Source organism: Spinacia oleracea, chromosome 6 (genome assembly GCF_020520425.1).
Source record: "Spinacia oleracea cultivar Varoflay chromosome 6, BTI_SOV_V1, whole genome shotgun sequence".
Lineage (NCBI taxonomy): Eukaryota > Viridiplantae > Streptophyta > Magnoliopsida > Caryophyllales > Amaranthaceae > Spinacia > Spinacia oleracea.
Window position 1 is genome coordinate 126,104,690 of NC_079492.1, and position 24,252 is coordinate 126,128,941.

At 35.5% G+C, this 24,252-nt stretch overlaps 2 protein-coding genes across 2 annotated transcripts; one reads left to right on the forward strand and one right to left on the reverse strand.

Moving 5' to 3' along the window:
- Positions 1-4,680: 4,680 nt before the first annotated feature.
- LOC110801596 (sucrose synthase) lies at positions 4,681-17,723 on the reverse strand. The gene is made up of 15 exons (XM_022006950.2): positions 17,461-17,723; positions 17,048-17,180; positions 12,988-13,139; positions 12,712-12,904; positions 12,191-12,309; positions 11,852-12,068; positions 11,551-11,646; positions 11,102-11,275; positions 10,175-10,291; positions 9,858-10,024; positions 8,885-9,109; positions 8,243-8,564; positions 7,646-7,890; positions 5,980-6,118; positions 4,681-5,116 (listed from the first exon to the last, which is right to left on the reverse strand). The coding sequence occupies exons 1-15, from the start codon at positions 17,553-17,555 to the stop codon at positions 5,042-5,044; spliced, it is 2,469 nt and encodes an 822-aa protein (XP_021862642.1). The 5' UTR covers positions 17,556-17,723; the 3' UTR covers positions 4,681-5,041.
- Positions 17,724-20,835: 3,112 nt separating this feature from the next.
- Positions 20,836-24,029, forward strand: LOC110801578 (exopolygalacturonase-like). The gene is made up of 5 exons (XM_022006935.2): positions 20,836-21,191; positions 22,026-22,334; positions 22,418-22,707; positions 22,817-23,036; positions 23,506-24,029. The coding sequence occupies exons 1-5, from the start codon at positions 20,904-20,906 to the stop codon at positions 23,764-23,766; spliced, it is 1,368 nt and encodes a 455-aa protein (XP_021862627.2). The 5' UTR covers positions 20,836-20,903; the 3' UTR covers positions 23,767-24,029.
- The last annotated feature ends 223 nt before the right edge of the window (positions 24,030-24,252 follow it).

The window sequence follows — 24,252 nt, forward strand, 5'->3', positions numbered from 1 at the left end:
ATCTATACCTCTTGAGGAAATACCATATTTCAAATGTGGTGAGCTTGGATATTTTAAAGAAAATTGCCCAAATAAGAGGATTGCATTCAAGAGGCTGGAGAACAAAAATTCCAGAGAAAAACAACAAGATAAACCAGAGGCAAGTTTTGTCTCAAATGACGAGGAAGATTATTGTTACTCGATTTCATAACAATGCACTGAATATCTGGTAAGTGGATGCTTGATTCAGGAGCAACACACCATATGTGCCCAAACAGAAAGTGGTTTACAACTTATCAAAGTTTGGAGGGTGGCACAGTTGTGATGGGAAATGATCATGCTTGCAAGACTGCCGGGTAAGGTATTATTCGAGTCAAGATGCATGATGGAACAATAATAACCTTGGAGGATGTGAGACACATTCCGAATTTGCGAAAACCTTATTTCTCTTGGGTTATTGGAGAAAAATGATTGCAAAATAATCATGGAGAATGGAGTATTAAAAGTTGTTCGTGGTTCCTTGGTAGTGAGGAAGGGGATTCGTCACGGTAATCTTTATCCTCTTTTAGGGACAAATGTTACAAGTGATTTAGATGTTGGAATAAGTGGAAGTAAAGACCAAACAGAATGCACTAGGATATGGCACATGCGCCTTGGGCATATGTCGGAAAAAGGTGTATCATTGTTTAGTGGACAAGGTTTGTTGAAGAACATGAAGAAACCACAAATGGAATTTTGTGAACATTGTGTGTATTGAAAAGCACACAGGGTGAAGTTCTCTACAAGCAAGCACAAAAGCAGAAGGTTGTTAGACTATGTGCATACAAATGTTTGGGCTCTGGCTAAAGTTTATTCCAAGGGTGGTTCCAAGTACTTTGTTACATTTGTTGATGATTATTCCAGATATGCTTGGATTTTTTTTCTCAAGCATAAGAATGAGGTATTTGACATTTTCAAGCGGTAAAGAGCAATGGTTGAGAACATAACGAGTCGAAAGCTAAAAATTGTACGGTTTGATAATGGTACGGAGTACACGGAGGGAGATTTTAAGGAGTTTTGTGATCAGGAAGGCATTGTGAGACACTGGACAGTCAGAGACACACCACAATAGAATGGAGTTGTTGAAAGACTGAATCGTACATTACTTGAGAAGGCTATGTGTATGCGATCTAATTCTGAGTTAGGCAAAGAATGATGGGCATAATCGGTTGCTACAGCTTGCTATATAGTGAATCGATCACCACATTCTTATTTAGATGGTGTCACATCTTATAGGGTGTTGTCAGAGGAACATGCAGATTACAAGATACTTAGAGTCTTTGGATCAACAACTTATTATTAGGTCAAGGATAACAATGTTGATGAAAGAGCCAAGAAAGAAATATTCTTGGGGTATCCCAAAGGCATTAATGGCTATCGTCTTTAGAGCGTAGAGGATTCTAAATTCGTAATTAGCAGGGATATGAAATTTGACGAAAGTTTCATGGTAGCTTTATCTAAAGCTTTAGTGCCAAATAATGGTGATGTCAAGACTACTTCAAATACTCAAGTGGTGGATATAGAATCTAGAGACCAACCAGATTCTAGTCATGGTCAAGTGGAGCATCCTGGTGTTAATCAAAATGACGAGGAAGATGATCTTGAACATGAGGAGATTCAGCGGAAAAATGTACATGTGTTACAACAACAGCAACAAGAATCTTTATCAACCACTAGGCCAAAGAGGAATTATAATTAGTTCATATGTTTGGGTCAGACAAACCTCTGAGGCATTATAGGCAGGTTAACTTAGTAGAATATGCACTCTCGGTGGAGGATGATGAGTTGGTCACCTTCAAACAAGCTATCAAAGAAAATGATAGAGAGAGTTGGTTGGTTGTTATGGAGGAAGAAATGCAATCTCTTCATAAAAACAAGACATAGGAGTAGTCCTATTGCCCGTGGAAAAGATTGCTATTGGTTGTAAGTGGGTGTATAATTGAAAAGAGGATCCTTCCAAGATCGTTGGTATAAGATATAAGGCTAGGCTAGTGGCTAATGGATTTGCAAAAAAAAGAAGGTGTTGATTACAATAAGATATTTTCTCCGGTGGTAAAACATACTTCTATTCGGGTGCTATTAAGTCTTGCTGCTCATGGTGATGTTGAGTTGGAACAACTTGATGTGAAGACAATCTTCTTACACGTTGATTTGGATGAGGAAATCTATATGTATCAACCTGGGGGATACAAGGTTGAGGGTAAAGAGAGTCAGCTATGTCGTTTGAGGAAATCATTTTATGGATTGAAGCAATCTCCTCGGCAGTGGTACAAGCGATTTGATTCCTTTATGTTAAAGTAAGAGTTTTCTAGAAGTAATTATGATTGTTTTGTATACGCTACATTCGTAAACTTCGTGGAGGCCATTATATTTATCTTCTATTGTATGTGGATGAAAAGAAAGGCGGGGATAAATAGTTTTAAAACTGAACTCGGTGAAGAATTTGAAACAAAAGATTTGGGCGCTGCAAAGAAAATACTGGGTATGGAGATTAAAAGAGAGAGAGATCAAACCGAAAATTGTTCTTGAGCCAGAAATGCTACATTGAGCGGATTATTGAAAGGTGCTAAGTCAGTGGTAACTCCATTGGCCCCATATTTTAGACTCTCTGGTAAACAATCTCCCACTACAGCGGAAGATAAGACATACATGGATAATGTATCTTATGTTAGTGAAGTTGACAATTTTATGCACGCCATGGTGTGTACACGTCCGGATATTTTACAAGCGGTTAGTGTTGTCAGTAGATTCATGACGGCTCTAGGAAATGCAAATTGGGAAGATGTGAGATGGGTTTTAAGGTATTTAAAAGGTATGGTTGACACGAGTTTGTGCTTTGTTGGAGATACATGTTAGGTGAATGATTTTATTGATTCTGATTATGCTGGTGATCTAGATAAACGACGATCTACTACTGGTTATGTGTTTAAAATACATGGTGCTCCAGTTAGTTGGCGATCAATGTTACAGACCACAATGGCTCTATCTACTACAGATGTCGAGTACATGACTATGGCATAAGGAGTCAAGGAAGCATTGTGGTTGTGGAGACTTCTAGATGATTTGGGGTTGAAGCAAGAATGTGTGAAGCTGGGATGTGACAGCCAAAGTGCAATTCATTTGGCTAAGAGTTAGGTTTATCATGCTCGTACCAAGCTTATAGATGTGAGATATAGTTTTGTTCGAGATGTCATAGAGGAACGTAGTATTTCTCTTATAAAGGTGCATACAAATGAGAACCCTACAGATATGTTAACCAGAGTAGTGTCAAGAAGCAAGTTCCAACATTGTTTGGAATTGCTAAACATTGTCCCATGGTAAGCACTACATGGAAGAACTAGAGGAACTACGATTGGTTTGCTCTCGGTCGAGGGTGCGTAGGCAATCAATGTCAAAATGGTGCAACCGGATACGAATACCGCAATCTGTTCGTTCAAAATTAAAATTATAAACGAGGTAGAGAATTGTGGGATTATTTGGTGGTTATAAACTACTCTAATTTAAGTAAAGGAAAATATGAGAAAGGAGAAGAGAAGTTTAAGTAGAAGTAAATGGAAGGAGTTTAATTTACTAATTTGCAACAACGTATTACAATGTTTGTTTAGTTAAATTATTCTTAGCCATTCTTTAGTTAGTGCAGTTGGCAATGGTAAGAAAACATTCTTTTGGCACCACTGTTGGGCCACAAAGGAACCTCTCCTTTCCCTACTAGTCGTGCTCCTCCTCTGCATATTCAAGATATGACAGTGAAGGAGATGTGGGACTCTAATGTGGGTGGAAAACAAAGTGGTTTTTTTTTTGTTGAGTACTAATCTGAATCAGTCCTAAAAGAGATTGCATCCCATGAACGGTTTGATCAGGATGAGGAAGCGGTTGATGAGATTTTTTGGAATGGTTCACCCTCAGGAGGTTTTTCCATAAGTTCTGCTATAAATATAATTAGAGGGGAACAAGAAGATGAAGCTTCAAGCGAACACACTGCAAAGTGGAAGACGATTTGGTCGCTACCAGTACCACAACAGGTGCGATTCTTCATGTGGTTGTTGGTGCAAGATAGATTATGACCAACAAAAATCATTTTGTTCGTACTCTAACTGATGATCCTAGGTGTTTGGTATGTGGGGGAGGTAAAGAGGATGCTGAACATATAGTCAGAAAGTGCCCAGTAGCAGTCACTCTGTGGCGTAAACTGGGTTTCTGTCACGGAGTGTGATCAACGAAATGAGTTTTATAGACTGGATAAAAAAGAACACTGAAGAGGGAGGAGCTGGCAGAGGTAATGATTGGCCAAGGATGTTCACAATAGCATGTTGGTGGTTATGGTACTTGTTTTTATTTATGTTTGTGTTATTTATTGTTTGTTACTTTGTTATTTGCTTGGGGTTTAATTTCCCTCTTTCTCACCAAAAAATAAAATAAAAAAATATTTAATTAGTGCAATATACTTTATAAAAGGTTTGTTTGTAATGCGAGCTCTAACGCTTCATAAATCCATTTTACTTTCCAAAGCTATCGGTAAAGCTATTATAGAACAGGAAAATCGCAACTTGTACTATTAATTTGCAACCACATTGGTTATCTGCTCACTGGCATACTTAATAATCGTTGGCATAATTAGTAATTGTTCAGCTGAGTATTAAGCAACACAAAAACACCGACACGTAAAATTAAACTCTGCTCACTGGCATATTAATCTCTTTAACATATGTACAACAATTCTGCTTACTAGAATATTTACAACGACCTCTTCTCCAACTCCGTGTAAAGACGGGCTGGATAATCTCATTCACCTAAACATTTCCCTTCTATTGACAATCCAATGCTTCATAATGCATTTAAACATGTTCATTACACTCTCACGGTGGACAAAGTGAACACGGTTTCCATGAGCCACCAGCAGCATACATTCTTTCACTCCTTATTTTACATAATGAAAATACTAAAAGGCGAAACCTTGTGTAGGCACACTTATTCCTACTCTAAGACAGTACACACAACTTAACACCTGAACAAGCAACGCTTTTCATGGTCCACGGAAATTTGCAACTGCATCTGTGATAGAAGCCTCGTCATCTGTTGCCAGCGGAACAGATTTTGCCTGGAATAACAATCAACAAGCATAAGATTTTCCTAGTCGTCTCCAGCATTAGCAGTTAAGGTGACTATTTTCATGGAGTAGACAAATATTTTTTGGCTTATGATAGTTCATTTCTGTTCTTGATAGTTAACTATTTCAAAAGAACTCTATAGATGATAGAATAAATCCAAATGTACGGTGTTAGGTGAACCAAGAGGAAATACTCCCTCCGACAAGAATTACAAGTATGGAGTTTTGGTTTTATATTGATGGTAAATCTAATTAGCCAGATAATTACTTAGGGTAGGATCTCCGGATTTGTTTTGTTACTTTAAATGAAATACTAATGATGATAGGTTTCCAAGAAGCCGCTAACTTATATCAAGTCAAATGAGAGAACAAAAATGACCCAATTATTATAAAGGATACTCATAAAAATCGTGCCATATCAACTATCCTGATTACTTGATTAGAAGCGACACTATAATGCCATGCAAGCTACTGTTGGAAGAAAGCGGCATAGCAGATATAGCGGTTTTCAGCTTCGTATCTAGAAATACCAGCTTCTCTGTACGTATGGTACTGAGACTTTGAAATGGCCATGCTTTAAGGAGAAGACAAAGTGGCAGATTGGTTTGCCATGTTTGACCATGATATAAACTGAGGTGTTCCAAATGTTTTAGACTGATTACCACATATTAGGCTATTAGTTATGACTTATGACTGGAAAAAGAGTGACCTGATGATTTGAAAAACAAAATATACTCTCTTAAGTACATATACATGCATGCAAAAACGCACATACGAACTATGCACAGAAAGCAGAGAAAAAAAAAGGACAGATAAGCTTCAAAGACAAGTGGACGCAGAAGAAATCAACTAACCAGATCACGGAACTTCAGAATGTAGAACATCTCAAGATATCGACGAGTCTCCCTTCTCTCTAGTTTAGAGACATATTTCCAAAAACCGTAAACTCCCGCTAATGTCATCAACCTCTCAGAATACTTTAACCAGGTGTACCTGCAATTTTAAAACATAAACTAAGTAAGCAAGTTAAGCATAGGATTTTTTGCCAAAAAGGACCTTTTATAAGCATTTTTTTGCGAGAAAGGACCTTTTATGTCAAAATTGGTGAAATGGGACCTAAAATACAATATTTTTTGTTAAGTGGGACCTTTGCCCGGATTCTTGGAGCCAACCCAAGTTTCTGGCGTTGACTTCGACACGTGGCAGCCGGAAACTGCCACGTGTCAATATCCTTATTTTAAAAAAAAAAAAATTATTTTTTTTCCCAAAAATCATCGTTTTACTGAAACAGTTTTACCCAAAAAAAAAATCGATTCTCGATTCTCTTCTCTCTCCTCTGCTCCTTCAACTCGACGCCATTGTTGAAGATTCAAGGTTGAAGGAAAGTGCTTCTTCACTCAAATTGCTTGCCACGAATTGTTACTCAGGCCTCCACGAATCAGGTATGCTATTTCCCCCCTCAAAATCCTCTTCAATTGTTGTAATTTTGGGTCGAAAAAATTAGGGTTCTTCCCAAATTTGGGGATTTTGTAATTCGTTGTGTATTTGTGTTTTAGATTGACAATGTCCCATCAAAAAGCGAAAATTTGGGGACTAATTCAGTTTTACTTAGTGGTTGGTGTAGAATGAAGAATCTAATGGAAGCTGGTGAAATCTGGAACGAGATGATTGATCAAGGTTTGAACCCAGATGTTGTTACTCATAACATAATGTTAGATGGGTTGTTGAAGGTTAATAAGAAATCTGATGCAATCAAGCTTTTCGAGGTGATGAAAGTTAAGGGTCCACCCCCAAATGTTCGGACCTATACTATATTGATTAGGGATTTGTGCAAGCATTCAAAGTTGAATGAAGCTGTTGCTTACTTTGATGGGATGACTTCTTCAGGTTGTAACCCAGATGCTGCTGTATATACTTGTTTGATTACTAGATTTGGGAACCTTAAAAAGATGGATATGGTGTTTGGTTTGTTAAAAGAGCTGAAGGAAAAGGGTTACCCACCTGATGGGCAACTGTATAATGCTTTGATTAAGTTGATGACGAATAGAAGAATGCCGGATGATGCAGTTCGTGTTTACAAGAAGATGATTCAGAGTGGAATTGAGCCAACAATTCATACATATATTATGATGATGATGAAATCTTACTTTGATTTTTTTTTTTTGTGGGTAAAAATGTTTCAGTAAATGATGTTGGTTTTGGAGGGAATTTTTGGGAAAATTTTTATTTTTATTTTTTTTTATTTTTATTTTTTAAATAAGGATATTGACACGTGGCAGTTTCCGGCTGCCACGTGTCGAAGTCAACGCCAGAAACTTGGGTTGACTCCAAGAATCCGGGCAAAGGTCCCACTTAACAAAAAATATTGTATTTTAGGTCCCATTTCACCAATTTTGACATAAAAGGTCCTTTCTCGCAAAAAAATGCTTATAAAAGGTCCTTTTTGGCAAAAAATCCTTAAGCATAACCTGCCTCTAAGTGCTACGCGTGCATTCCAAATCTTTCTGCACTGATACTAACCTTTCTTTGATCCTTTGCAACCCCCCGTCAGAGATTTTACTCCAGTAGCTCGGATCCTCTTTGGACTTGGTAAAAAAATCAGCCATCTTTTCTGCAGCCTGATCAGCATGATATGGATCAATATGAAATCCTGATATTCCATCTTCTATAATCTCAGCCGGACCACCATGGCATGTAGCAAATGTGGGTAGGCCACAAGTCATTGCTTCAACAACTGTTAGCCCAAATGCTTCATAAAATGCAGGCTGCAAGTCATAAATATAGCATCCTATGAGATTTGTTAACAAGGACTTATGTTATGACTTTGATTAGTGAAAGGGCTCTTGAGCTGTCTGAGCAACTCTTTTGGGAAATTAAATTTAAAAGTTCATATTGCAACTTATAACCCCGTTTTTCATACAATTCTGTGCGCCTGTCATTTTAAATACTTATTCTCCTTCATTTGAGAAATGTGGAAAAAAAGTGTTCAGAATTTCTTTTTCACTCAATGTTTTTCCTCTACTTATTATTCTGGATAGACAAGATAATTTCAGGTTTAGCTAAACATTAGACTCTGGATTTAGGAAGGATGAAAACATAGATAAAATTAGAGCATACCTGCACAAAAATACCTCCTTTGTCACAGATGTACCGGTAAAGTTCACCATTTCTCACTCTGTTCGTTTGAGAAGCTATCCACCTAAACTGTCCTTTCAAATTGTACTGCTTGATAAGGTTGTGCATCTTTTCAATTTCAGCAATCTCTTCCCTGTCATTTGACTTTTTTGCATCATTGTACCCAGCAACCACAACCAGATTTGACAGTTCCCTGAGTTTAGCATTCTTTGCATAGCACTCAACCAGTCCTGTTATGTTCTTCACATGGTCTAGCCTTGCCATGGAAAATATTATAGGCTTTGCGGGATCATCTAGTATACCACTGTATCGATGAAAATTCTAGTTAATAAAAATTGCATACCATGCAGAAAGACATGCTAAGTATCATAATGTACAGAGTAATATTTTTTATTTTATTTTTGAGATTGTCTTTGTAGTTGAATATGATCACAGCCTCACAGGTCCATATAATTTTCTACTTTTCAACATGACACAAGTGTTTTTGTTCAAAGAGAGAAAGCAGTTATTTTGTATGATACTGTATGCTAAGAGATGAACAAGAAAAATGGAGATTTATGTCCCAGTCATATAAATGATAGTTCTATGCGATTGGTGCAAGATCAATAACGAGCAAGAGGTTACATGTGTTCTTCGTTCTGTTCTGGATTGAATAAGAGCTCCTCTATGAAGCTATGAAGTGCAGTGAGCCGCTTCCCCTTCTCCGAAAATGGGAAATAGATGGACAAATCAGCCCCGGGTGAGACAATATTAAACTTGGGGTCAAAGACATCAATCCCATGAACCACCCGATACAGCCCTGGCAAAGTGAAAGCCGTATGACTTTCATATTGACCAACAGTATTTTTCCTGAAAGAAACATTATTGTTATCCAGGTGATTTAAAAAGTATAGTAGCATAATTGCTGAGAAAACGCCTTTTTGGTAGAGTTAAGTAGACGTTGTGATAAAAAAAAGGCTAAAAGTTGCTCTGGCGCAGCCTTAAAAGTTAAAATGAATATGGTTCATTTAACCAGGAATTTGGAGCCACTCAGGGATTGAAATATCAGACATCCCAGAACTCTATATTTCAAACACCAAACAGCTCATAATAATTTAAACACAATACAGCTTTATTGATTCATCTCTACAGAAGGAAAGGAAAGTGTAGTAGGTAGCTAAGTCAGAAATTAATTTGATCAGGAATTTGGAGCCACTCAGACGTCGATGTATCTAATTTCAGACAGAATAAAGTCAGTGAACTACTGGTTCATTCAATATACTCCAGAACTCAATAAGTATACAAACACAACATCCTTTTTTACACCATTCTACTGAAGACCCAGAAAAGTGAGCAGGCCATAACAGCCGTGCAAGGAAGTCGAACAAAAGTAAGACTAGCCTCCTGAACCCAATTTGAATCAACAGACAATTATTGATTAGGCTTAATCTGAATTTCCAATATCCATAGTTTAGCCGCAATTACACTGAATTGCACACGACCATGCGTTCAGGCTCAAGAAATAAATGATTTTAGTTCATTTTTCGTAAAATTAAAACAAGTAGATGACACAAGGTCCAATGTGATTGCATGGGAACGGTAAGAAATCAATACTTACGATCCAACTATCTCTTGGTATGTGCTCGTAATGATGAAATCAGCATGATTCATTGCCATCAAGTCAGCTGTAAACTGACACGAGAAGTGGTATTTCTCCTCAAATCTTTTCCAATAAATATCAGAATCTGGGTACTTGGTCTTCTCCAGTGCATGGGCTATATTGCACTGAAAATACATTGATATAGCAATAAATATAAAGAGGAAATATAGATAAAGGTTCACTTAAACTATGGATACGATAATACCATGGCGAAAAATTCACAAAACTCCTCTTTTTGAAAAAAAAACAGTACATAGTCAAATATAAGAGTTCACCTGGGTGACACCCATTTTGTAGGACAGTAAAGAAGCAACGATATTTCCATCACTGTAGTTTCCAATTATCAAATCTGGACGACCCTGCAACTCTCCAGTTATTTCACTAGCTGCATCCTGACAAAAGCATACCACACAACTTAGATATGGTAACATAAAACATAAGAACTTATATCAGCAATAAGCAAAGATAAAGGTAAATAATTGTTGAAGAGAAATTATATTATAGGCCGGTTTATGTTGTACAAGAAAGGAGCCAAACTGTCCGAATTTCTATTGTATTGAAACGGTATTTTGTCAAAACACAACATAGCTGCATGATGATCACAGATCGATCAGGCGGAACCACATATCAATATAGGCCAATGAAACGCTATCATATAGAAGCATAAAACTTCATGTAGATATCTGATCCACTAAACATACTGTTTTGTATCTTTTATGATACTTTAGTTAAAAGCGAGTTGTTTACTATCTGCTAGAATAAAATTTATGGGAATGAGAATTATATGCAACCTAACATCATGTCTATAAATATCATCTACATAAGTTCAATGTCTGTTACGGTTGTCTTCAGAGATCAACAGAAGCTGTGAAATGTACACCAAAGAGAATGTCTAAAAGGTTAAAAGACCAGAAATATGAAGTTAGCAGTATTCATGCTAGGAACCATCCAAGAAATGAACATTTATGCCAGGTTTCCAATGAGAAATTTTTATCCATCCAACATGAATGATGTATCTATAAAATTACACTCTTCGGTATGCTGAGATGGGAAAGAAATTTTCATGTCATCAACATGAAATGTCGGACTTACAGGCTTGAATTAAAGCATAACTTTTTTAAGATACAGATATCTCAAAGTAACAATAGATTGAGTCATATGTAGATTTAACGAAAAAAGGTCTATTGACAGAAATCAATTACCTCAGTAAAAGTTTCTAGATAAGGCCAGACATCAAATCTAGATATCCATTTACGAAGGATTCCTTTATCTGATCGGAAAGGGACTCTTAGGATACTAGCATACTCCGTTCCACTCACTTTTTCCAAACGCTGGTTGCATGTGGTCCCTTTAGCATCAGGAATCAACCGACTCACCTACAAATAAAAGAACATAAAAAGTTAACAACACAACCACCACTTGGTTGTCCCTCCACCATGGGAAAAACATAGACATAAGAACATCAGAGTTAACAACATAACCACCACTTGGTTGTCCCTCCACCATGGGAAAAACATAGACATAAGAAAATTGAAGTTAACAATACAACCACCACTTGGTTGTCCCTCCACCATGGGAAAAACATAGACCATTAAGTCATCCTAGAAAGTATCATTCCTGCACTAAATTACAGAGCTAAGGAGAATCTTACGATAAGAATTCTTGGAGTCACATCCAATCCCTGCTTCTTTATTCGTTGGAGCATTTCATGTTCCAGAGCTCGCACTTGATCAAGGATATAAACAATCTATAAGGAAAAAAGATCAGAAAGGTCAGGATCATTTGCATATATAACAGAGGTCTACCTAACTAATCCCAAAGACACATATTGCAGCAACTTCCATCTCATTTGAGCAATACCACAATCAGTTCAGACTTAACGGGCAGTGTAGACTGCGAAAAAAAATGCATAAAAATACATGAACTAATGAAAGTAGAAATAAGCCTTATACCTGCCCACCGGTATCAGGCAAACCCAACACATGTGCCTGGCCAAAGAATCCATGTATAGACAAAATTACCACATTAAAAACCATTGGAACTCTTCCAAGAAATGTCTCTAATGTAGAGGGATCAGGGGCCTGGAGGATGTCTAGTAGTAGATGCATCATCTCTAAAACTCTTTCTGCAGTGTCACCCCAACCTCTCTCAAAACCTAGACCTTGGAGTCTGCAAACACGGAAAATAGTGAAAATCTTCTTGTCTATCAAGTGAAGTCACCACTTTGACAAAAGTCTAAAAGAACACAAGCTAATTGGAAGGCATATGCAAGTATCAAAGTGGAAGCATACGCAAATTCAAACTCAGAGTAAGGTGCATCTGGTGGAAGCTTGGATAGGTGATCCTCGGCTTTAGATAATGCAGACTGAAGACGAGATATAGTTTGTATCCGATCATTCAACATCATGACCTGCACAATTCCACAATCACTTGCAAGTTACCTATGGCATTCTTTACACCAAGCCAAGTATACAGGCAGAGGCTGGTGTTTATTGTTTCCTTCGTCTGGAATAAAAGGTCATATTTCTCTAACCCCTCACAGTAAGAATTTAAGGACGACACAACATAATTATACTAAAAGACCCTTTCTAATTTTTAATTATCCTCACACTCTCTCCGCTAGCATAAGTATTTTGGAAACCTATAACAAACCAATATTTTTTTAGAATATTTGCAGTTTTTCTGGATATCCTGTAACAGTATCAGTATCAGCATCAGTAACTAGTATCTCCAGAAGTAACATATGTTTCAATCATTCACATTCCTGAAGCAGTGGACATCTGGACAGTAAGTTTGTAACAATATAACTTACAACTCCTTTATGTTTGTGCACACGAAGGAAATTAAGTAACGGTTCCAAGCAGTCTTTGTTACGAAACATGATGGATGACAGGTGCCGGTTGAGGAACTGAACACCATTACCAATTGATGAAGACCTTGTTGGACGAGGAAGTGATTCATTGAAAGGCTCAAAATCAAGCTCAAGCACATAGTGGTCATCAGCCCTATCATAAAACAAAAACATGAATAACACTAATTGAGGTCTTGAATTCATCAGATTCAACAAATTTTAAGATGTAATACGTACTTTCCATCCTCAAGTTCTTCCTTGAAACGGAGATACTCAGATACAGTTAACTGCTCCACATTAAGTTCGTGGACATTAACACGGACATATTCCCAAACTCCAGGTCTTGGACGGAGTGCTATAGCAACAAATGGAGGAATAACTATTGCTTCCTATCATAAAACAAAGCCGAACACATCAAAGACTGACAAATATATGGCTAAATGCCTAAATCATCAAAGACCGCTTTTTTAAAGTAAGCCTTCATTATATTGCATGTCAACCTATAAAAAAACCTCTTCCCTTGTTTGTGGTTGAAAAGTTATTCTCATAGATTTCACATGAATATTTGTTAGTCAAATGGACCTCTCTTCGACCCCCAAATCACCCCCACAAAACGATTAACCTCCGTATTTTGGAAAAAATGGTAAAAAATCATAATTTAGTGTACTCGTATACTAAATGAAATACGACAAAATCTCCCTGAAAAGTTAAGACAAAAGCTTTAGCCAAAAGGAAATTTCTAGCTGGTTTCCATACTTTAGATAAACACTTAGTGAGAACATAAATGAAGTCCATTGAACTAATCAGTAATCTTACCCAATACCTACCTTAAATGGAACCCTTTTTTCATAAATCATGTCTATATTATACCCTCGTTTAATTCTTGCACTCTCACAGTTCCATCAACCCAAAGCTCAATGCACAGCGAGATCAAAAAATAAACTTCTATTAGCTGTACAAGGGAGAAAGGGTACTGATAATTCAACCACAAAACTAATATACAAGCAAGCATGAAGCCGTGAACCATCATAACATGGGTAGAAGGAAAGAAGGATACTCCCTCTATTGATCATAACAATTTGACTTTCACGTTTTCCATCAAGCAACTTTAACCATCGGTAACTTAAATTATCTTTTGCTAAAAAATATATAATAAAATTTTAAAAGAAAGAGGTAATCACTTGATTTACTTAATAAAAACACTTTCTCCATTCCTTTTTAGATGACACAATTTGACTTTTGACACTATTCATATAATTTACTTTGACTATCAATTGTGATTACTTAAGAAAAATTATAGTCATATAGCTTTATAATCGTCTAATTCTATAGCTTTAAAATGTTGTTTTAATCGTCTAATTGTATAACTTTATAATATAAGTTTTTTACGATGTCTACCCATTGATAATTAAACATCTTGAAACATTGCATTAGCAAACATGATAAAATAATTGTGTATTAATAAGAAAATGTGGTCTATTAATCCATGATAATGGAGGATAGAAAAATAGAAAAATCCAACAAAAAGTTTCACAACAACATTTTTTTATGTATTAATAAGAAAATGTGGTCCATGAATCCATGATAATGGAGGATAGTGTAAAAGTCAAAAGTGAATCATAAACGGAGGGAGTATTTGTTTGGTAAAATCTAACCAGTAAAGTAGAAAACCTACCTTCTTGGTTGGTCACAGAGAAATGTGCATCTTCTCTCACATTATCTAAGGGTCAGAAAAAGAAGTCCCTTGCCTGTGACATCCAGAAAACACCAATAGCTCCGATATCTCACTTTTGGAGCGAGAGGTCAATCTAAGATTCAGATTTTCTTATCTGAGAATTTCTTTATTCCGCTGCTAAACATCTAAGAATCCAAATTTCTTATTGGAACACTTCTTTGCGCCACTGATAAACATCTTAATGACACAGTTGTAAACATCTACGACTCACACTTTCGTATTTGAACACTTCTTCCTACTACTGCTACTGCTAAACTGGGCTATATAAAATGAAAATGAATATCCTGAAAAGATAATTAAGAAAATTCATATAAGTTCAAATAAATTACAATCAAGTCGATAAGGTCCAACAAGTTCCAAAACAGGCACAATAAGTTTTCTCTCTTAATATCAAGCCTAATGAATCACAGTTCCAATCAGGTCAACTCTAATAAGTTTCAGGTTTAATGAATTGTAACTAGTTTTTGGCCCATGCAACACACGTGTTAATTTGTTAAATAAATTGTGTATTTCTTTTGTTGCGTATGAGTCAAAAGGGCAATTATTAATTATACGAGTATACTATTAAGTATTAACACCAAGACATTCTTACTCAAATTGTAAATATCATAATTCAAACTTTGAGTAGGGAGAAATTTTTTGTGCAAAAACAAATAAAGATAATGAGTTGGAAGGTTTACGAAGATAGACCAATTTCCTGCAATACAAAATTTGCTGACTTTTTTATACTAATTTGAAAAAGAAATGTAATTTTGACTCAAATGTCTTGCAAAGGAAGTAAATTCAAAATAGTAAGTTGCTTGGTTCGAACTTTCACATTTGGGGAAAGGGAGTAGAGAAAGAAAAAAAAAAGGAAGGGTAGAGAATTAAGAATTGGAACCGAAAGGAATAGGAAACGGAATGAAAAAAACAACTGAGAGTTTATGATTGAAGAGAACTGCAATAAAGGGCGATTGAATGAAATTCCACAATGTTTAAGGATGGTTTTCTATAAATAAATTTAAAAAATTGAAAATGAAGGTTTGACCCGTGGCAGGCTAGATTTCTTGGAGAACTTACTGTTATAAAATAGTAGTATAGATAAGTTCAAATATCATTCGATAAGTCCAGGTCTCATCCGGTGAAGAGAACACACCTTAAGTCAGATGTGTTCTCAAACATTACTCTAGCACGACCCTAACCTTAAACCATACTAGAGGACGACGTCCATGTTTGCAATCTGTATTGTTGTTGACAACATGTTTGGTAAATAGCATTTTGGATACCATATATGCATATCGAATACATGAAGTGAATAACATTTTCTAGAAAACAATTTGCAAATTTAATTGTCTAGTTAATGCTTCCTCTAACATAGGCAAACCGATTTAAAAAAATACATTAAAATGTTAGTGCAGTGTATTACAATAGTTTAGTAACAATACAATTGTTGAAATTAGTTTCAAAATTTACTTTGCAATTTACTTTTTAAGTCTCTTACTCTCTTTTCATAAATTACTTTCTGTATCATCAGAAAAATCAATGGTCAAAGTTCAACCTGGAAAAACATCAAAAGTCAACCAAAAGTTTATGTTAAAAGAGTTCTACGCACACTCCGTACTAGCAAGCTATTCGAGAAGGCACATCAATGCGATTTGGCCTTAGGCGCTCCACAAACTCATTGATGTGAGCCACACTCAATAATTTGTTTTTATTTTTTTGTTGAGAAAATTAGGTTTTTGCACCTCTAAGGTGTTCATTGGGCCTCATCAAAATCGCTTCGCCTCCAGATGAAGTGTTTGACCCATATCACGATCAACACCTATGCAGACGTTTTTAAAACACAGATTTCAAATAGCCAAAAGAAGTGATACTTGTAGTGATATGATCCATGAAAAACCAACATTACTCATAATTTGCCAATTACTTTCGAGATTCGACCATGACGCTAAATCAAAACTGAATATCTATATCACTTTAAGTCAAATAATTTCACTCCTCGCCCTTCTTTTCAAGTGAATAAGTAGTATGATAAAGGGGCTAGATTGATCATACCATATTAGGTAATGCTGGCTACTGCTTTTGTGTATTGTTCCCCGTTATTCCATAACATTATAGACAAGCGGAAAGACTTCAATTCATGAATATGTATGTACATATCGTCACCTAATTAGTGTCATGGAAAAGGATAGGCGCGAAACAAACATTATAAAAGATACATCACCAAACAAATTCGGCTATTCCAAAATAAATGCATCACTCTTGGTAACTATCTAGTTTCTACCACATTTATCATTTCTTCCCTTTCTGTTGGTTTAAGTTACCCTCTCTCACATGGTCTCTTTCCATGGTCCCTTAAGAGATTTGAACATGTTATCACTTGTCATCATACACAGGCCCTAGTCTTTGCTACTGAACCAAAACCTCATTGGTTCCAACTTGCACAATAAATACTTATACTACACAAAATAGATTGTCTTAAAACTTAGTACAATACCAAAATGATGCAATTATTTAAGAATGGGGAGCTTATTTACATTAACCATCAAAACAACAGAGTACACAAAAAAAAGGAAAAATCACCTGGGCAGACCTAAGAACTTCGCTAAAAGGGCCATCACTAAGAACTTGCTTCCCTTTATCTTCGCCGATTACGTTCTCCAATGCATCAATCAGATGATGAGGTTGTAACAAACATTTTCCTTGTGCCACATACCTATATTCAATCATTTACAATCAACCACCAAAAAAAAATCAGTAACCTTCGCAATTTCCATCATAAAAATCCAAAAATTAAGCAAGAAAAATGGAAAAATAACATGTGCAAAAATAGAAAACTTAATTATATTGACTAAGGAATAAACATTAATAACACCGATCGATGAAATATGTGAAGTTACTAAAGTATATTAAAAATATATGTATATACTGCTTGTAGTTAGCCTTTAGGAATTCGGACTGTATAAATCAAAACAGAAAAGGGGATGGAATCGAACTTGGAGAGAAGCGAAACAAGCTCGTTACGATGAACAGATAGAGTATCTTCAACTCTCTCACGCATGCTTGGAATCTTTGTGAGCTTGGTAGCCATTTTGATTGGAATTGAATTTTGCAGAAAAAAACTGATTTTTGGGGGAGAGTGGGGAAGAACAGTGTAGTCGTGGTACAATGATCAGAGGAGGGGAAGGAGACAATAAAACGTAAAGAGGAGAGAGAAAATTTGTAAAGGTGAGAGATGGCGGGATAAGAGAGGCACAAGTGGCACAAGGAAGAAAAACTTTGGGAATGTGCTAGTTACCTCTTTGCTTGCTAACTGTCGTGTGCCTGTGAAGTTTTCGGGTGCGATTGTGATTTGCGTGAGTCACTCATGAGTCACGAGTCATGAGTCGTGACTGTCGTAAGCGTGAGCGTGAGCGTGAGCGTGAGCCGTGAGGTGAATTGATCCACAAACTGAGGAGTAAGTCCGTGCGGCTAACCATTATTTGTTAGCAAATGCATAACACCACAAAATGACAAATAATAGAGAAATGGCTTAAAGAAATAATTTTTTTTTTAAGGCAAATTTGTTAAAAAGGACCTTTTATAACCCAAATTTTGCGAGAAAGGACCTTATATAATTTTTTTTGTGAAATAACACCTTAATGTAAATATTTTTGCGAGAAAGGACCTTATATAATTTATTTTTTGTGAAATCACACGTTAATGTAATTTTTTTTTGCGAAAGACAACCAAAAGTAAATTTCCGGCATTGACTGAGCTTTTCCGGCCATTGACTTGCACGTGAGAAGCACGTGTGGCATTATTTTGCTTATCACACCCAATTTTCCTCCAAAATTCTAAGCTTTAAAACCTAAAGTTGAAAAAAAAACCGAAATAAAATCAAGTTTGAAAATTCAAGAGTCGGGAAAATCATTGTCTTTAGCTAACGTAAGCCACACGTGCTGCTCACGTGCAAGTTAATGGCCGGAAAAGCTCAGTCAATGCTAGAAACTTTCCTTAGGTCCTTTCTCGCAAAAAAAATTACTTTAAGGTGTGTTTTCACAAAAAAAATTATATAAGGTCCTTTCTTGCAAAATTTGAGTTATAAAAGGTCCTTTTTGGCAAATTTGCCTTTTTTTAATGAAACTGTACTTTTTTTTTTTTAAGAAATGATACTTTTTTTAACGAAATAACACTCTTTTTAATGAAATAATGAAATGATACTTTGCTTTTTTTAATGGTACTTATATATTTTTTGTCTTTTTCCTCCTACCATTTTCCTCTTTTGTCTTCTAGCTACTGTGATGTAAATTGTTTTACATCACAGTTAGCCGCCTCGACAACCTCACTAACTGAGGCACACTCAAAATTTAATATTCTTTTACTCACCGTTGTGATTTAAAGATGTGCAAAATATTTTTGACAATAACGATATTATATTGAAAATCTAAGTAAGAAAATCAAATATAAACAAATGATAAGAAAGTTTAAACTTTAAGTGTATGAGCTTTTAATGAGGATTTTCTATCTCTTAAATCAATAACTTTTTCTAGTAAGATGACATACAATGAGTATATATAGTGTTAGGGTAAACATTATGTACAATCTTAAAGTCATAAACAAGTCACGTCGCTCGAAAATAAGCTAGGAACAAAACAGAGATTCAGCTGCGCAGCGGGCAAAGGGTCGCTTGCGGACAAGGTCCCCGCACCCGCGGGTTTTGGTTCAGCTTCTATAAGTGCTTTCCTAGTCTAAGCACAAATTCACGCTTATGCCTCTTTGATGGTTTACCTTGAACCCATCTCCACACACATCAAACCCCGACACTTGTCGGTTGGGTAGGGCAAGGGATGGGATGGTGTTGGGGTAGATGCAAATGTTGGTCCAACTACTCTTACATGGAGTATCAATTTCTGATATATATGTGACTCTGCTTGTAATAATAAATTTATGATTTGAATTAATAAGTAATAAGATCGAACTATAACTTAATTGAAACTAATTCAGGCATGTCTCTAATTTTCTTAGGGCTACCACCAACCATTAGGTTGATGGTAAGCCACTTTTTTCTTGCTTTTTCTAGCTTTTGATTTCATGTTCGGAATAATAACTCCATTCTCTCCCTATGGAGAGTTTTTTTTATCAATTTATTGGGTTATCTGTACCCATTTATTGAGTTTTATCTCTCTCCTTGTGAGAGTTTGAGGTCATGTTTTTAATTTCGCAAGAAAAGTTGATTTATTGATGGAGATTGGCGCGGTGTTACAACAGATGTCAGTCTTACATCTACAATCAATTGAATCGAATTTAATTCAATACCAAAGCTACAACAGATCGAAAGACCCCCGCGTTGAAGGTTGTATCAAACAACAATGTGAAAGAGGGTATTCATCATTGTCATATCTCATCTACAACGATCGTGGTTTTGCCGGATTAGAATTTCGTTTAATCCAAATTGTTTTGTATTTGTTAGTTTTTATTTCTATTGTAGATGTCGTATTTCTATTTGTTAGTTTCTATCGTAGTTTTTATTTTATTTCAAAACAAAAAAAAGGCATGTCTCTACTAAACTCGCACACTTACATTTATATTACTTGCATTGGTCTATCATCTTTTTTTACTTCAATCCTTTTTACTTTCATTTTTTTCATTCTAAAAAAACCCTAACCCGGCCTAACCCTAAATACTTATATTTTGATCAAATTGAACATAATATAATTAACAATTTCGTACATTTTGAATAAAATATAATTAACCATTTCATATACATTGAACTAACAGAACTAAGTGTTCCGCACCCCTGCTCACCTCCTCAACACTCACTCTCTCCTCTTTAATTTATCTTAATATTTATGCAAATTCAAGTAGCAAATGTGAAATTCATATAAAAACAAAGGTGGTACAAGTTAGACTATACTTGTGACCTGAAGTTTGAACATTAAAGACTTAACAATTAAGTCATTTCATATTGTATGTTATCTTTTATGGTCAAAATATAACGAAAGATAATTACATAAACAAGAAGTATTTAAATTTATGAATTTATGAATAAGTTTTCAGAGTATGTTTTTATTGCATAAGGAATAATTATTGTTACTCGTTACATGAGTCATCATCCGATCATAAAACTAGTTTATTATTAACTAATTTTACCAAACAAAAAATACAAAACTTGCAAGGTTGTTAATAACTTACGTTCACAGAAAAGCATATTAACCACAACATGATTTACCCCTTTCCATCTCCATGAAAATATACCATAATGCTAAATTAATGATGGTTTTAATTAAATACAGGAATAGATATAACTAATTATAGATTACATAATTTATGCTAATTTTAGTTGAAAAGATGATTATTATAACAAAATCTAGCAACCTCCTAAATTATCCTACTCAATTTTTGTTCTTTCATTATCGTTTCAAAACCTTGGGTAGAATTGTTTCATTGCAAGGTTACAATGGCGATTGTATTTCTTCTATTATGCTTAATAACAACTTCGTCGGTGTACGAAGTTGAAGGAAAACTTGAAGGTAGAGGCCCAAAGGTCCCAAAAGCCCCCAAAGCCCCAAAAGTCCCTAAAGTTGGCACGCTACTTGACGTAAAAGTCCCGGGAACTGGTCCTGGGACTGTTCCGGGAACTGGTCCGGCTGCTCCATCTGGTTCAGTTTTTGATGTCACTAAACATGGTGCTAAGCCTGGAACTGCTGATGATACCGGTGATGAAGGAGAATCCTCCAATGCTTTGGTATAGTTTTACCGTTTTTTAATTTGGTTTTGCGTAATATTATTTGTCAAACAAACAGGTTAGAAATAAATGACGGTAATGAGAATGATTTTACATGTAAATTTGCTAGGAAGGTATAGTGCTAGTTAACATTCATGTTAATCCAATTCATCGGCATTTATGCGTTGTTCTTATATTTTTCTTTACCACCCAATTCACCCCTAAGTGGTAACGCAAATTTAATTACGAAGAAAAAACGATAAGAAGTATGTTGGAGGTAAAACTGCATGGGCATGAACAACATTGACGTATGACTTTGCTTACAGATTTCAAAAAAAAATCCATCAAATTAAGAAAACTATTATGAACAATAGCCATAAATTATACAGTGCAATGAACGAGTTCTTAGCTTAATGTTTAAGATTGAGTGTATGTGTGCAATAGATCTCATATTTGTAATTTGTATTAACCTCGTATATAAAAATCTATTCATTGCATGTCATATACCATTTAGTTATTTTCATCAATAGATTGCCACATACTACACTATTATGCAATATCTATCATACATCATATAAACAAAATTGAAGCCAAACATCCAAAGAAATTTGATCTTGTTTATAGCACATGCATGAGATGAGCCAAAGTCATAGATAAATAAGTCTGACAATTATTAAAAATAATACGGAGTAATAATATAAAGGTACCAATGATTTGTCTTCGTCCCAATGACAAACATTGGGGCCTGCGTATGATAGATCCATGGTTCGAATCCCCAATCCCCTATTTGTAACTTATAATGCAATTTTGGGTCATTGAGACTAAAGAATAATAATAACACAAGGTAACATGTAGGCATTTATCCAAGCATGGAAGGCAGCTTGCAACGGTGTTGGGGCAACAAGAGTACTAGTCCCAAAAGGGAGTTTTGTAACAGGACCAGTTGTATTTGTAGGGCCATGCAAAGCGCAAGTCACAGTAGAGATCCAAGGTACTTGGTTGGCTAACACTGATATTAGTCTCTATAACGAACCTCAAGTCATCTTGTTTCAAAATGTCGATGGTCTCGTCATTACTGGTACCGGCGTCATCGACGGACAAGGTGCTAAACACTGGGGAAGTAGTGATTGCGCTAAGAACCCCAATTGTTCTCCGCTGCCCACTGTAAGTATCATGGTGAATTTTTGTGTTATTTCTAATCTTCTCTAACATATTAATTTATTTATTTTTAAATTTTGTTTTTGTAGACCCTCAAATTTCATAGGGCGAATCATGCCGTGGTTGAAGGAATTCAATCCGTAAACCCCATGTTTTTTCATATGTTTGTTAGTAACTCCCACAATGTAACAATGCGTAACTTAAAGATAGCAGCTCCATTTAACAGCCCTAACACTGATGGCATTCATCTCGGCGCCTCGGATCTTGTTACTATTACTAATACCTTAATTGGTACCGGTGATGATTGTATTTCTGTGGGCCATGGATCTAAACAAGTCAAGATTACAGGTGTCACATGTGGGCCCGGACATGGTATCAGGTAATTAAGTATTCAATTCGATCATATGAGATCGAATATATAGTTAAAAAAGTTTGACCATGGTTAATGTTTTTCTATTAATCTAAAATAAATGTGTATGGTATAACAGTGTAGGGAGCCTTGGAAAGTATCCTAATGAGTTAGAAGTAGAAGACATATTAGTTCAGAATTGCACTCTCAGTGGAACCACAAATGGTGCAAGAATCAAGTCATGGCCAGGAAATAAGCCAAATAAAGCTTCAAACATCAGATATTTAGATTTAATCATGGATCATGTCAAGAATCCTATTATTATTGATCAACAATATGGCAAGCCAGACAGTGCTGAGGTAATAAAATCATATGGACTATGCTTCTTAACTTCTCTTGTGTCACTTATCATAATTCTTAAATTCTTTTGCGTTACCTATCATAATTCTAAATTATTTTGCTTCACCTATCATAACTGGTCACCTCATCTCATATCACACCATTATATTGAGAGTTATTTACTAATAATATAAATTTTAAATATGCACAAAATAAAAAGGGTATTGAAAAGAGTTGTATACATATAACCATTCAAACATTTCCTATATTAGCATTAAATTAGGAATGAATCCCAAAATCCTTTACTATTCTTTAGACCCTTCAAATCCACTTTAAATATTAGGCCAAGACCTCATTTATATTCAAGAATAATATATATATATATGTAGATCACAATAATCACTAATAACATATATGTAGGTTAACATTTTCTTTACGTTTTAACTGCTACCTAAAAGACAACTCTAACGAATGTACGTATCATTTCAGCCATCTCATGTGAAGATTATTGATATACACTTCAAGAACATAAGGGGAACTTCAGCCACGCCTGAGTTGCTGACATTTGCGTGTAGCAAAGCATTGCCTTGTGAAGCCATTGAGGTTGCTGATGTTAACCTTATTTATGAAGGGAAGGCGATCTTACATAAAAACCCTGTCCCTGGTAATAATGGTCAGGCAGCTACTTGTTTGAATGCCAAAGTGGTGTTCGGTGGAAAACACGAGGGTATTGACTGCAAATCGATGTAATTCATTTTGATAAAATTAAGTTCGACGACTTTGTGATAATTTAAGAGAACAAGTGGAAAAAAAATTAAAGTATTTCATTTTTTTACTCATCAAAAGTGGCCTAATTTAAGTTTATTATTATAATCTTTGGTTCATGTAGCCTACCCTCATCCTATTGAAGATAAGGTTCTGATGCTTTTTACATTATCTACTCGTTGTTATTGTTTGTTAATGACGAAATTTTATTTTAGGATTTATGTAAATTAGTATACATCAGCTTGTAATACGCTCGTTAAGCTAATGACCTTTTTTGAAGTTCCTCATTTTCAAAATTGATGTATGACCATCTTCCGTCACCTCACTTGATTTGGCCACGCAGTTTTCTCAAACAAGTTAACAATTTTATTTCTCTATTTCCTTTAAATTTAATTGTATTTTGTATTTTATTATTTCACTTCTAAAAATTTATTTATAACTTACATTAATTATTATTAAATAATACTATAA

What these genes read in the sequence shown, in the direction of transcription:
- LOC110801596 (XM_022006950.2), bottom strand. Translation starts at nt 17,555, where the DNA reads ATGGCTACCAAGCTCACAAAGATTCCAAGCATGCGTGAGAGAGTTGAA. An exon ending in TGCACAAACATAAAGGAGTT is followed by an intron (nt 12,310 to 12,711) that starts GTAAGTTATATT and finishes GGAATTGTGCAG; the next exon opens with GTCATGATGTTGAATGATCG. An exon ending in TGCCTGATACCGGTGGGCAG is followed by an intron (nt 11,647 to 11,851) that starts GTATAAGGCTTA and finishes TTTTCCTTATAG; the next exon opens with ATTGTTTATATCCTTGATCA.
- LOC110801578 (XM_022006935.2), top strand. Translation starts at nt 20,904, where the DNA reads ATGGCGATTGTATTTCTTCTATTATGCTTAATAACAACTTCGTCGGTG. An exon ending in GGGCCCGGACATGGTATCAG is followed by an intron (nt 22,708 to 22,816) that starts GTAATTAAGTAT and finishes ATGGTATAACAG; the next exon opens with TGTAGGGAGCCTTGGAAAGT. An exon ending in GCAAGCCAGACAGTGCTGAG is followed by an intron (nt 23,037 to 23,505) that starts GTAATAAAATCA and finishes GTATCATTTCAG; the next exon opens with CCATCTCATGTGAAGATTAT.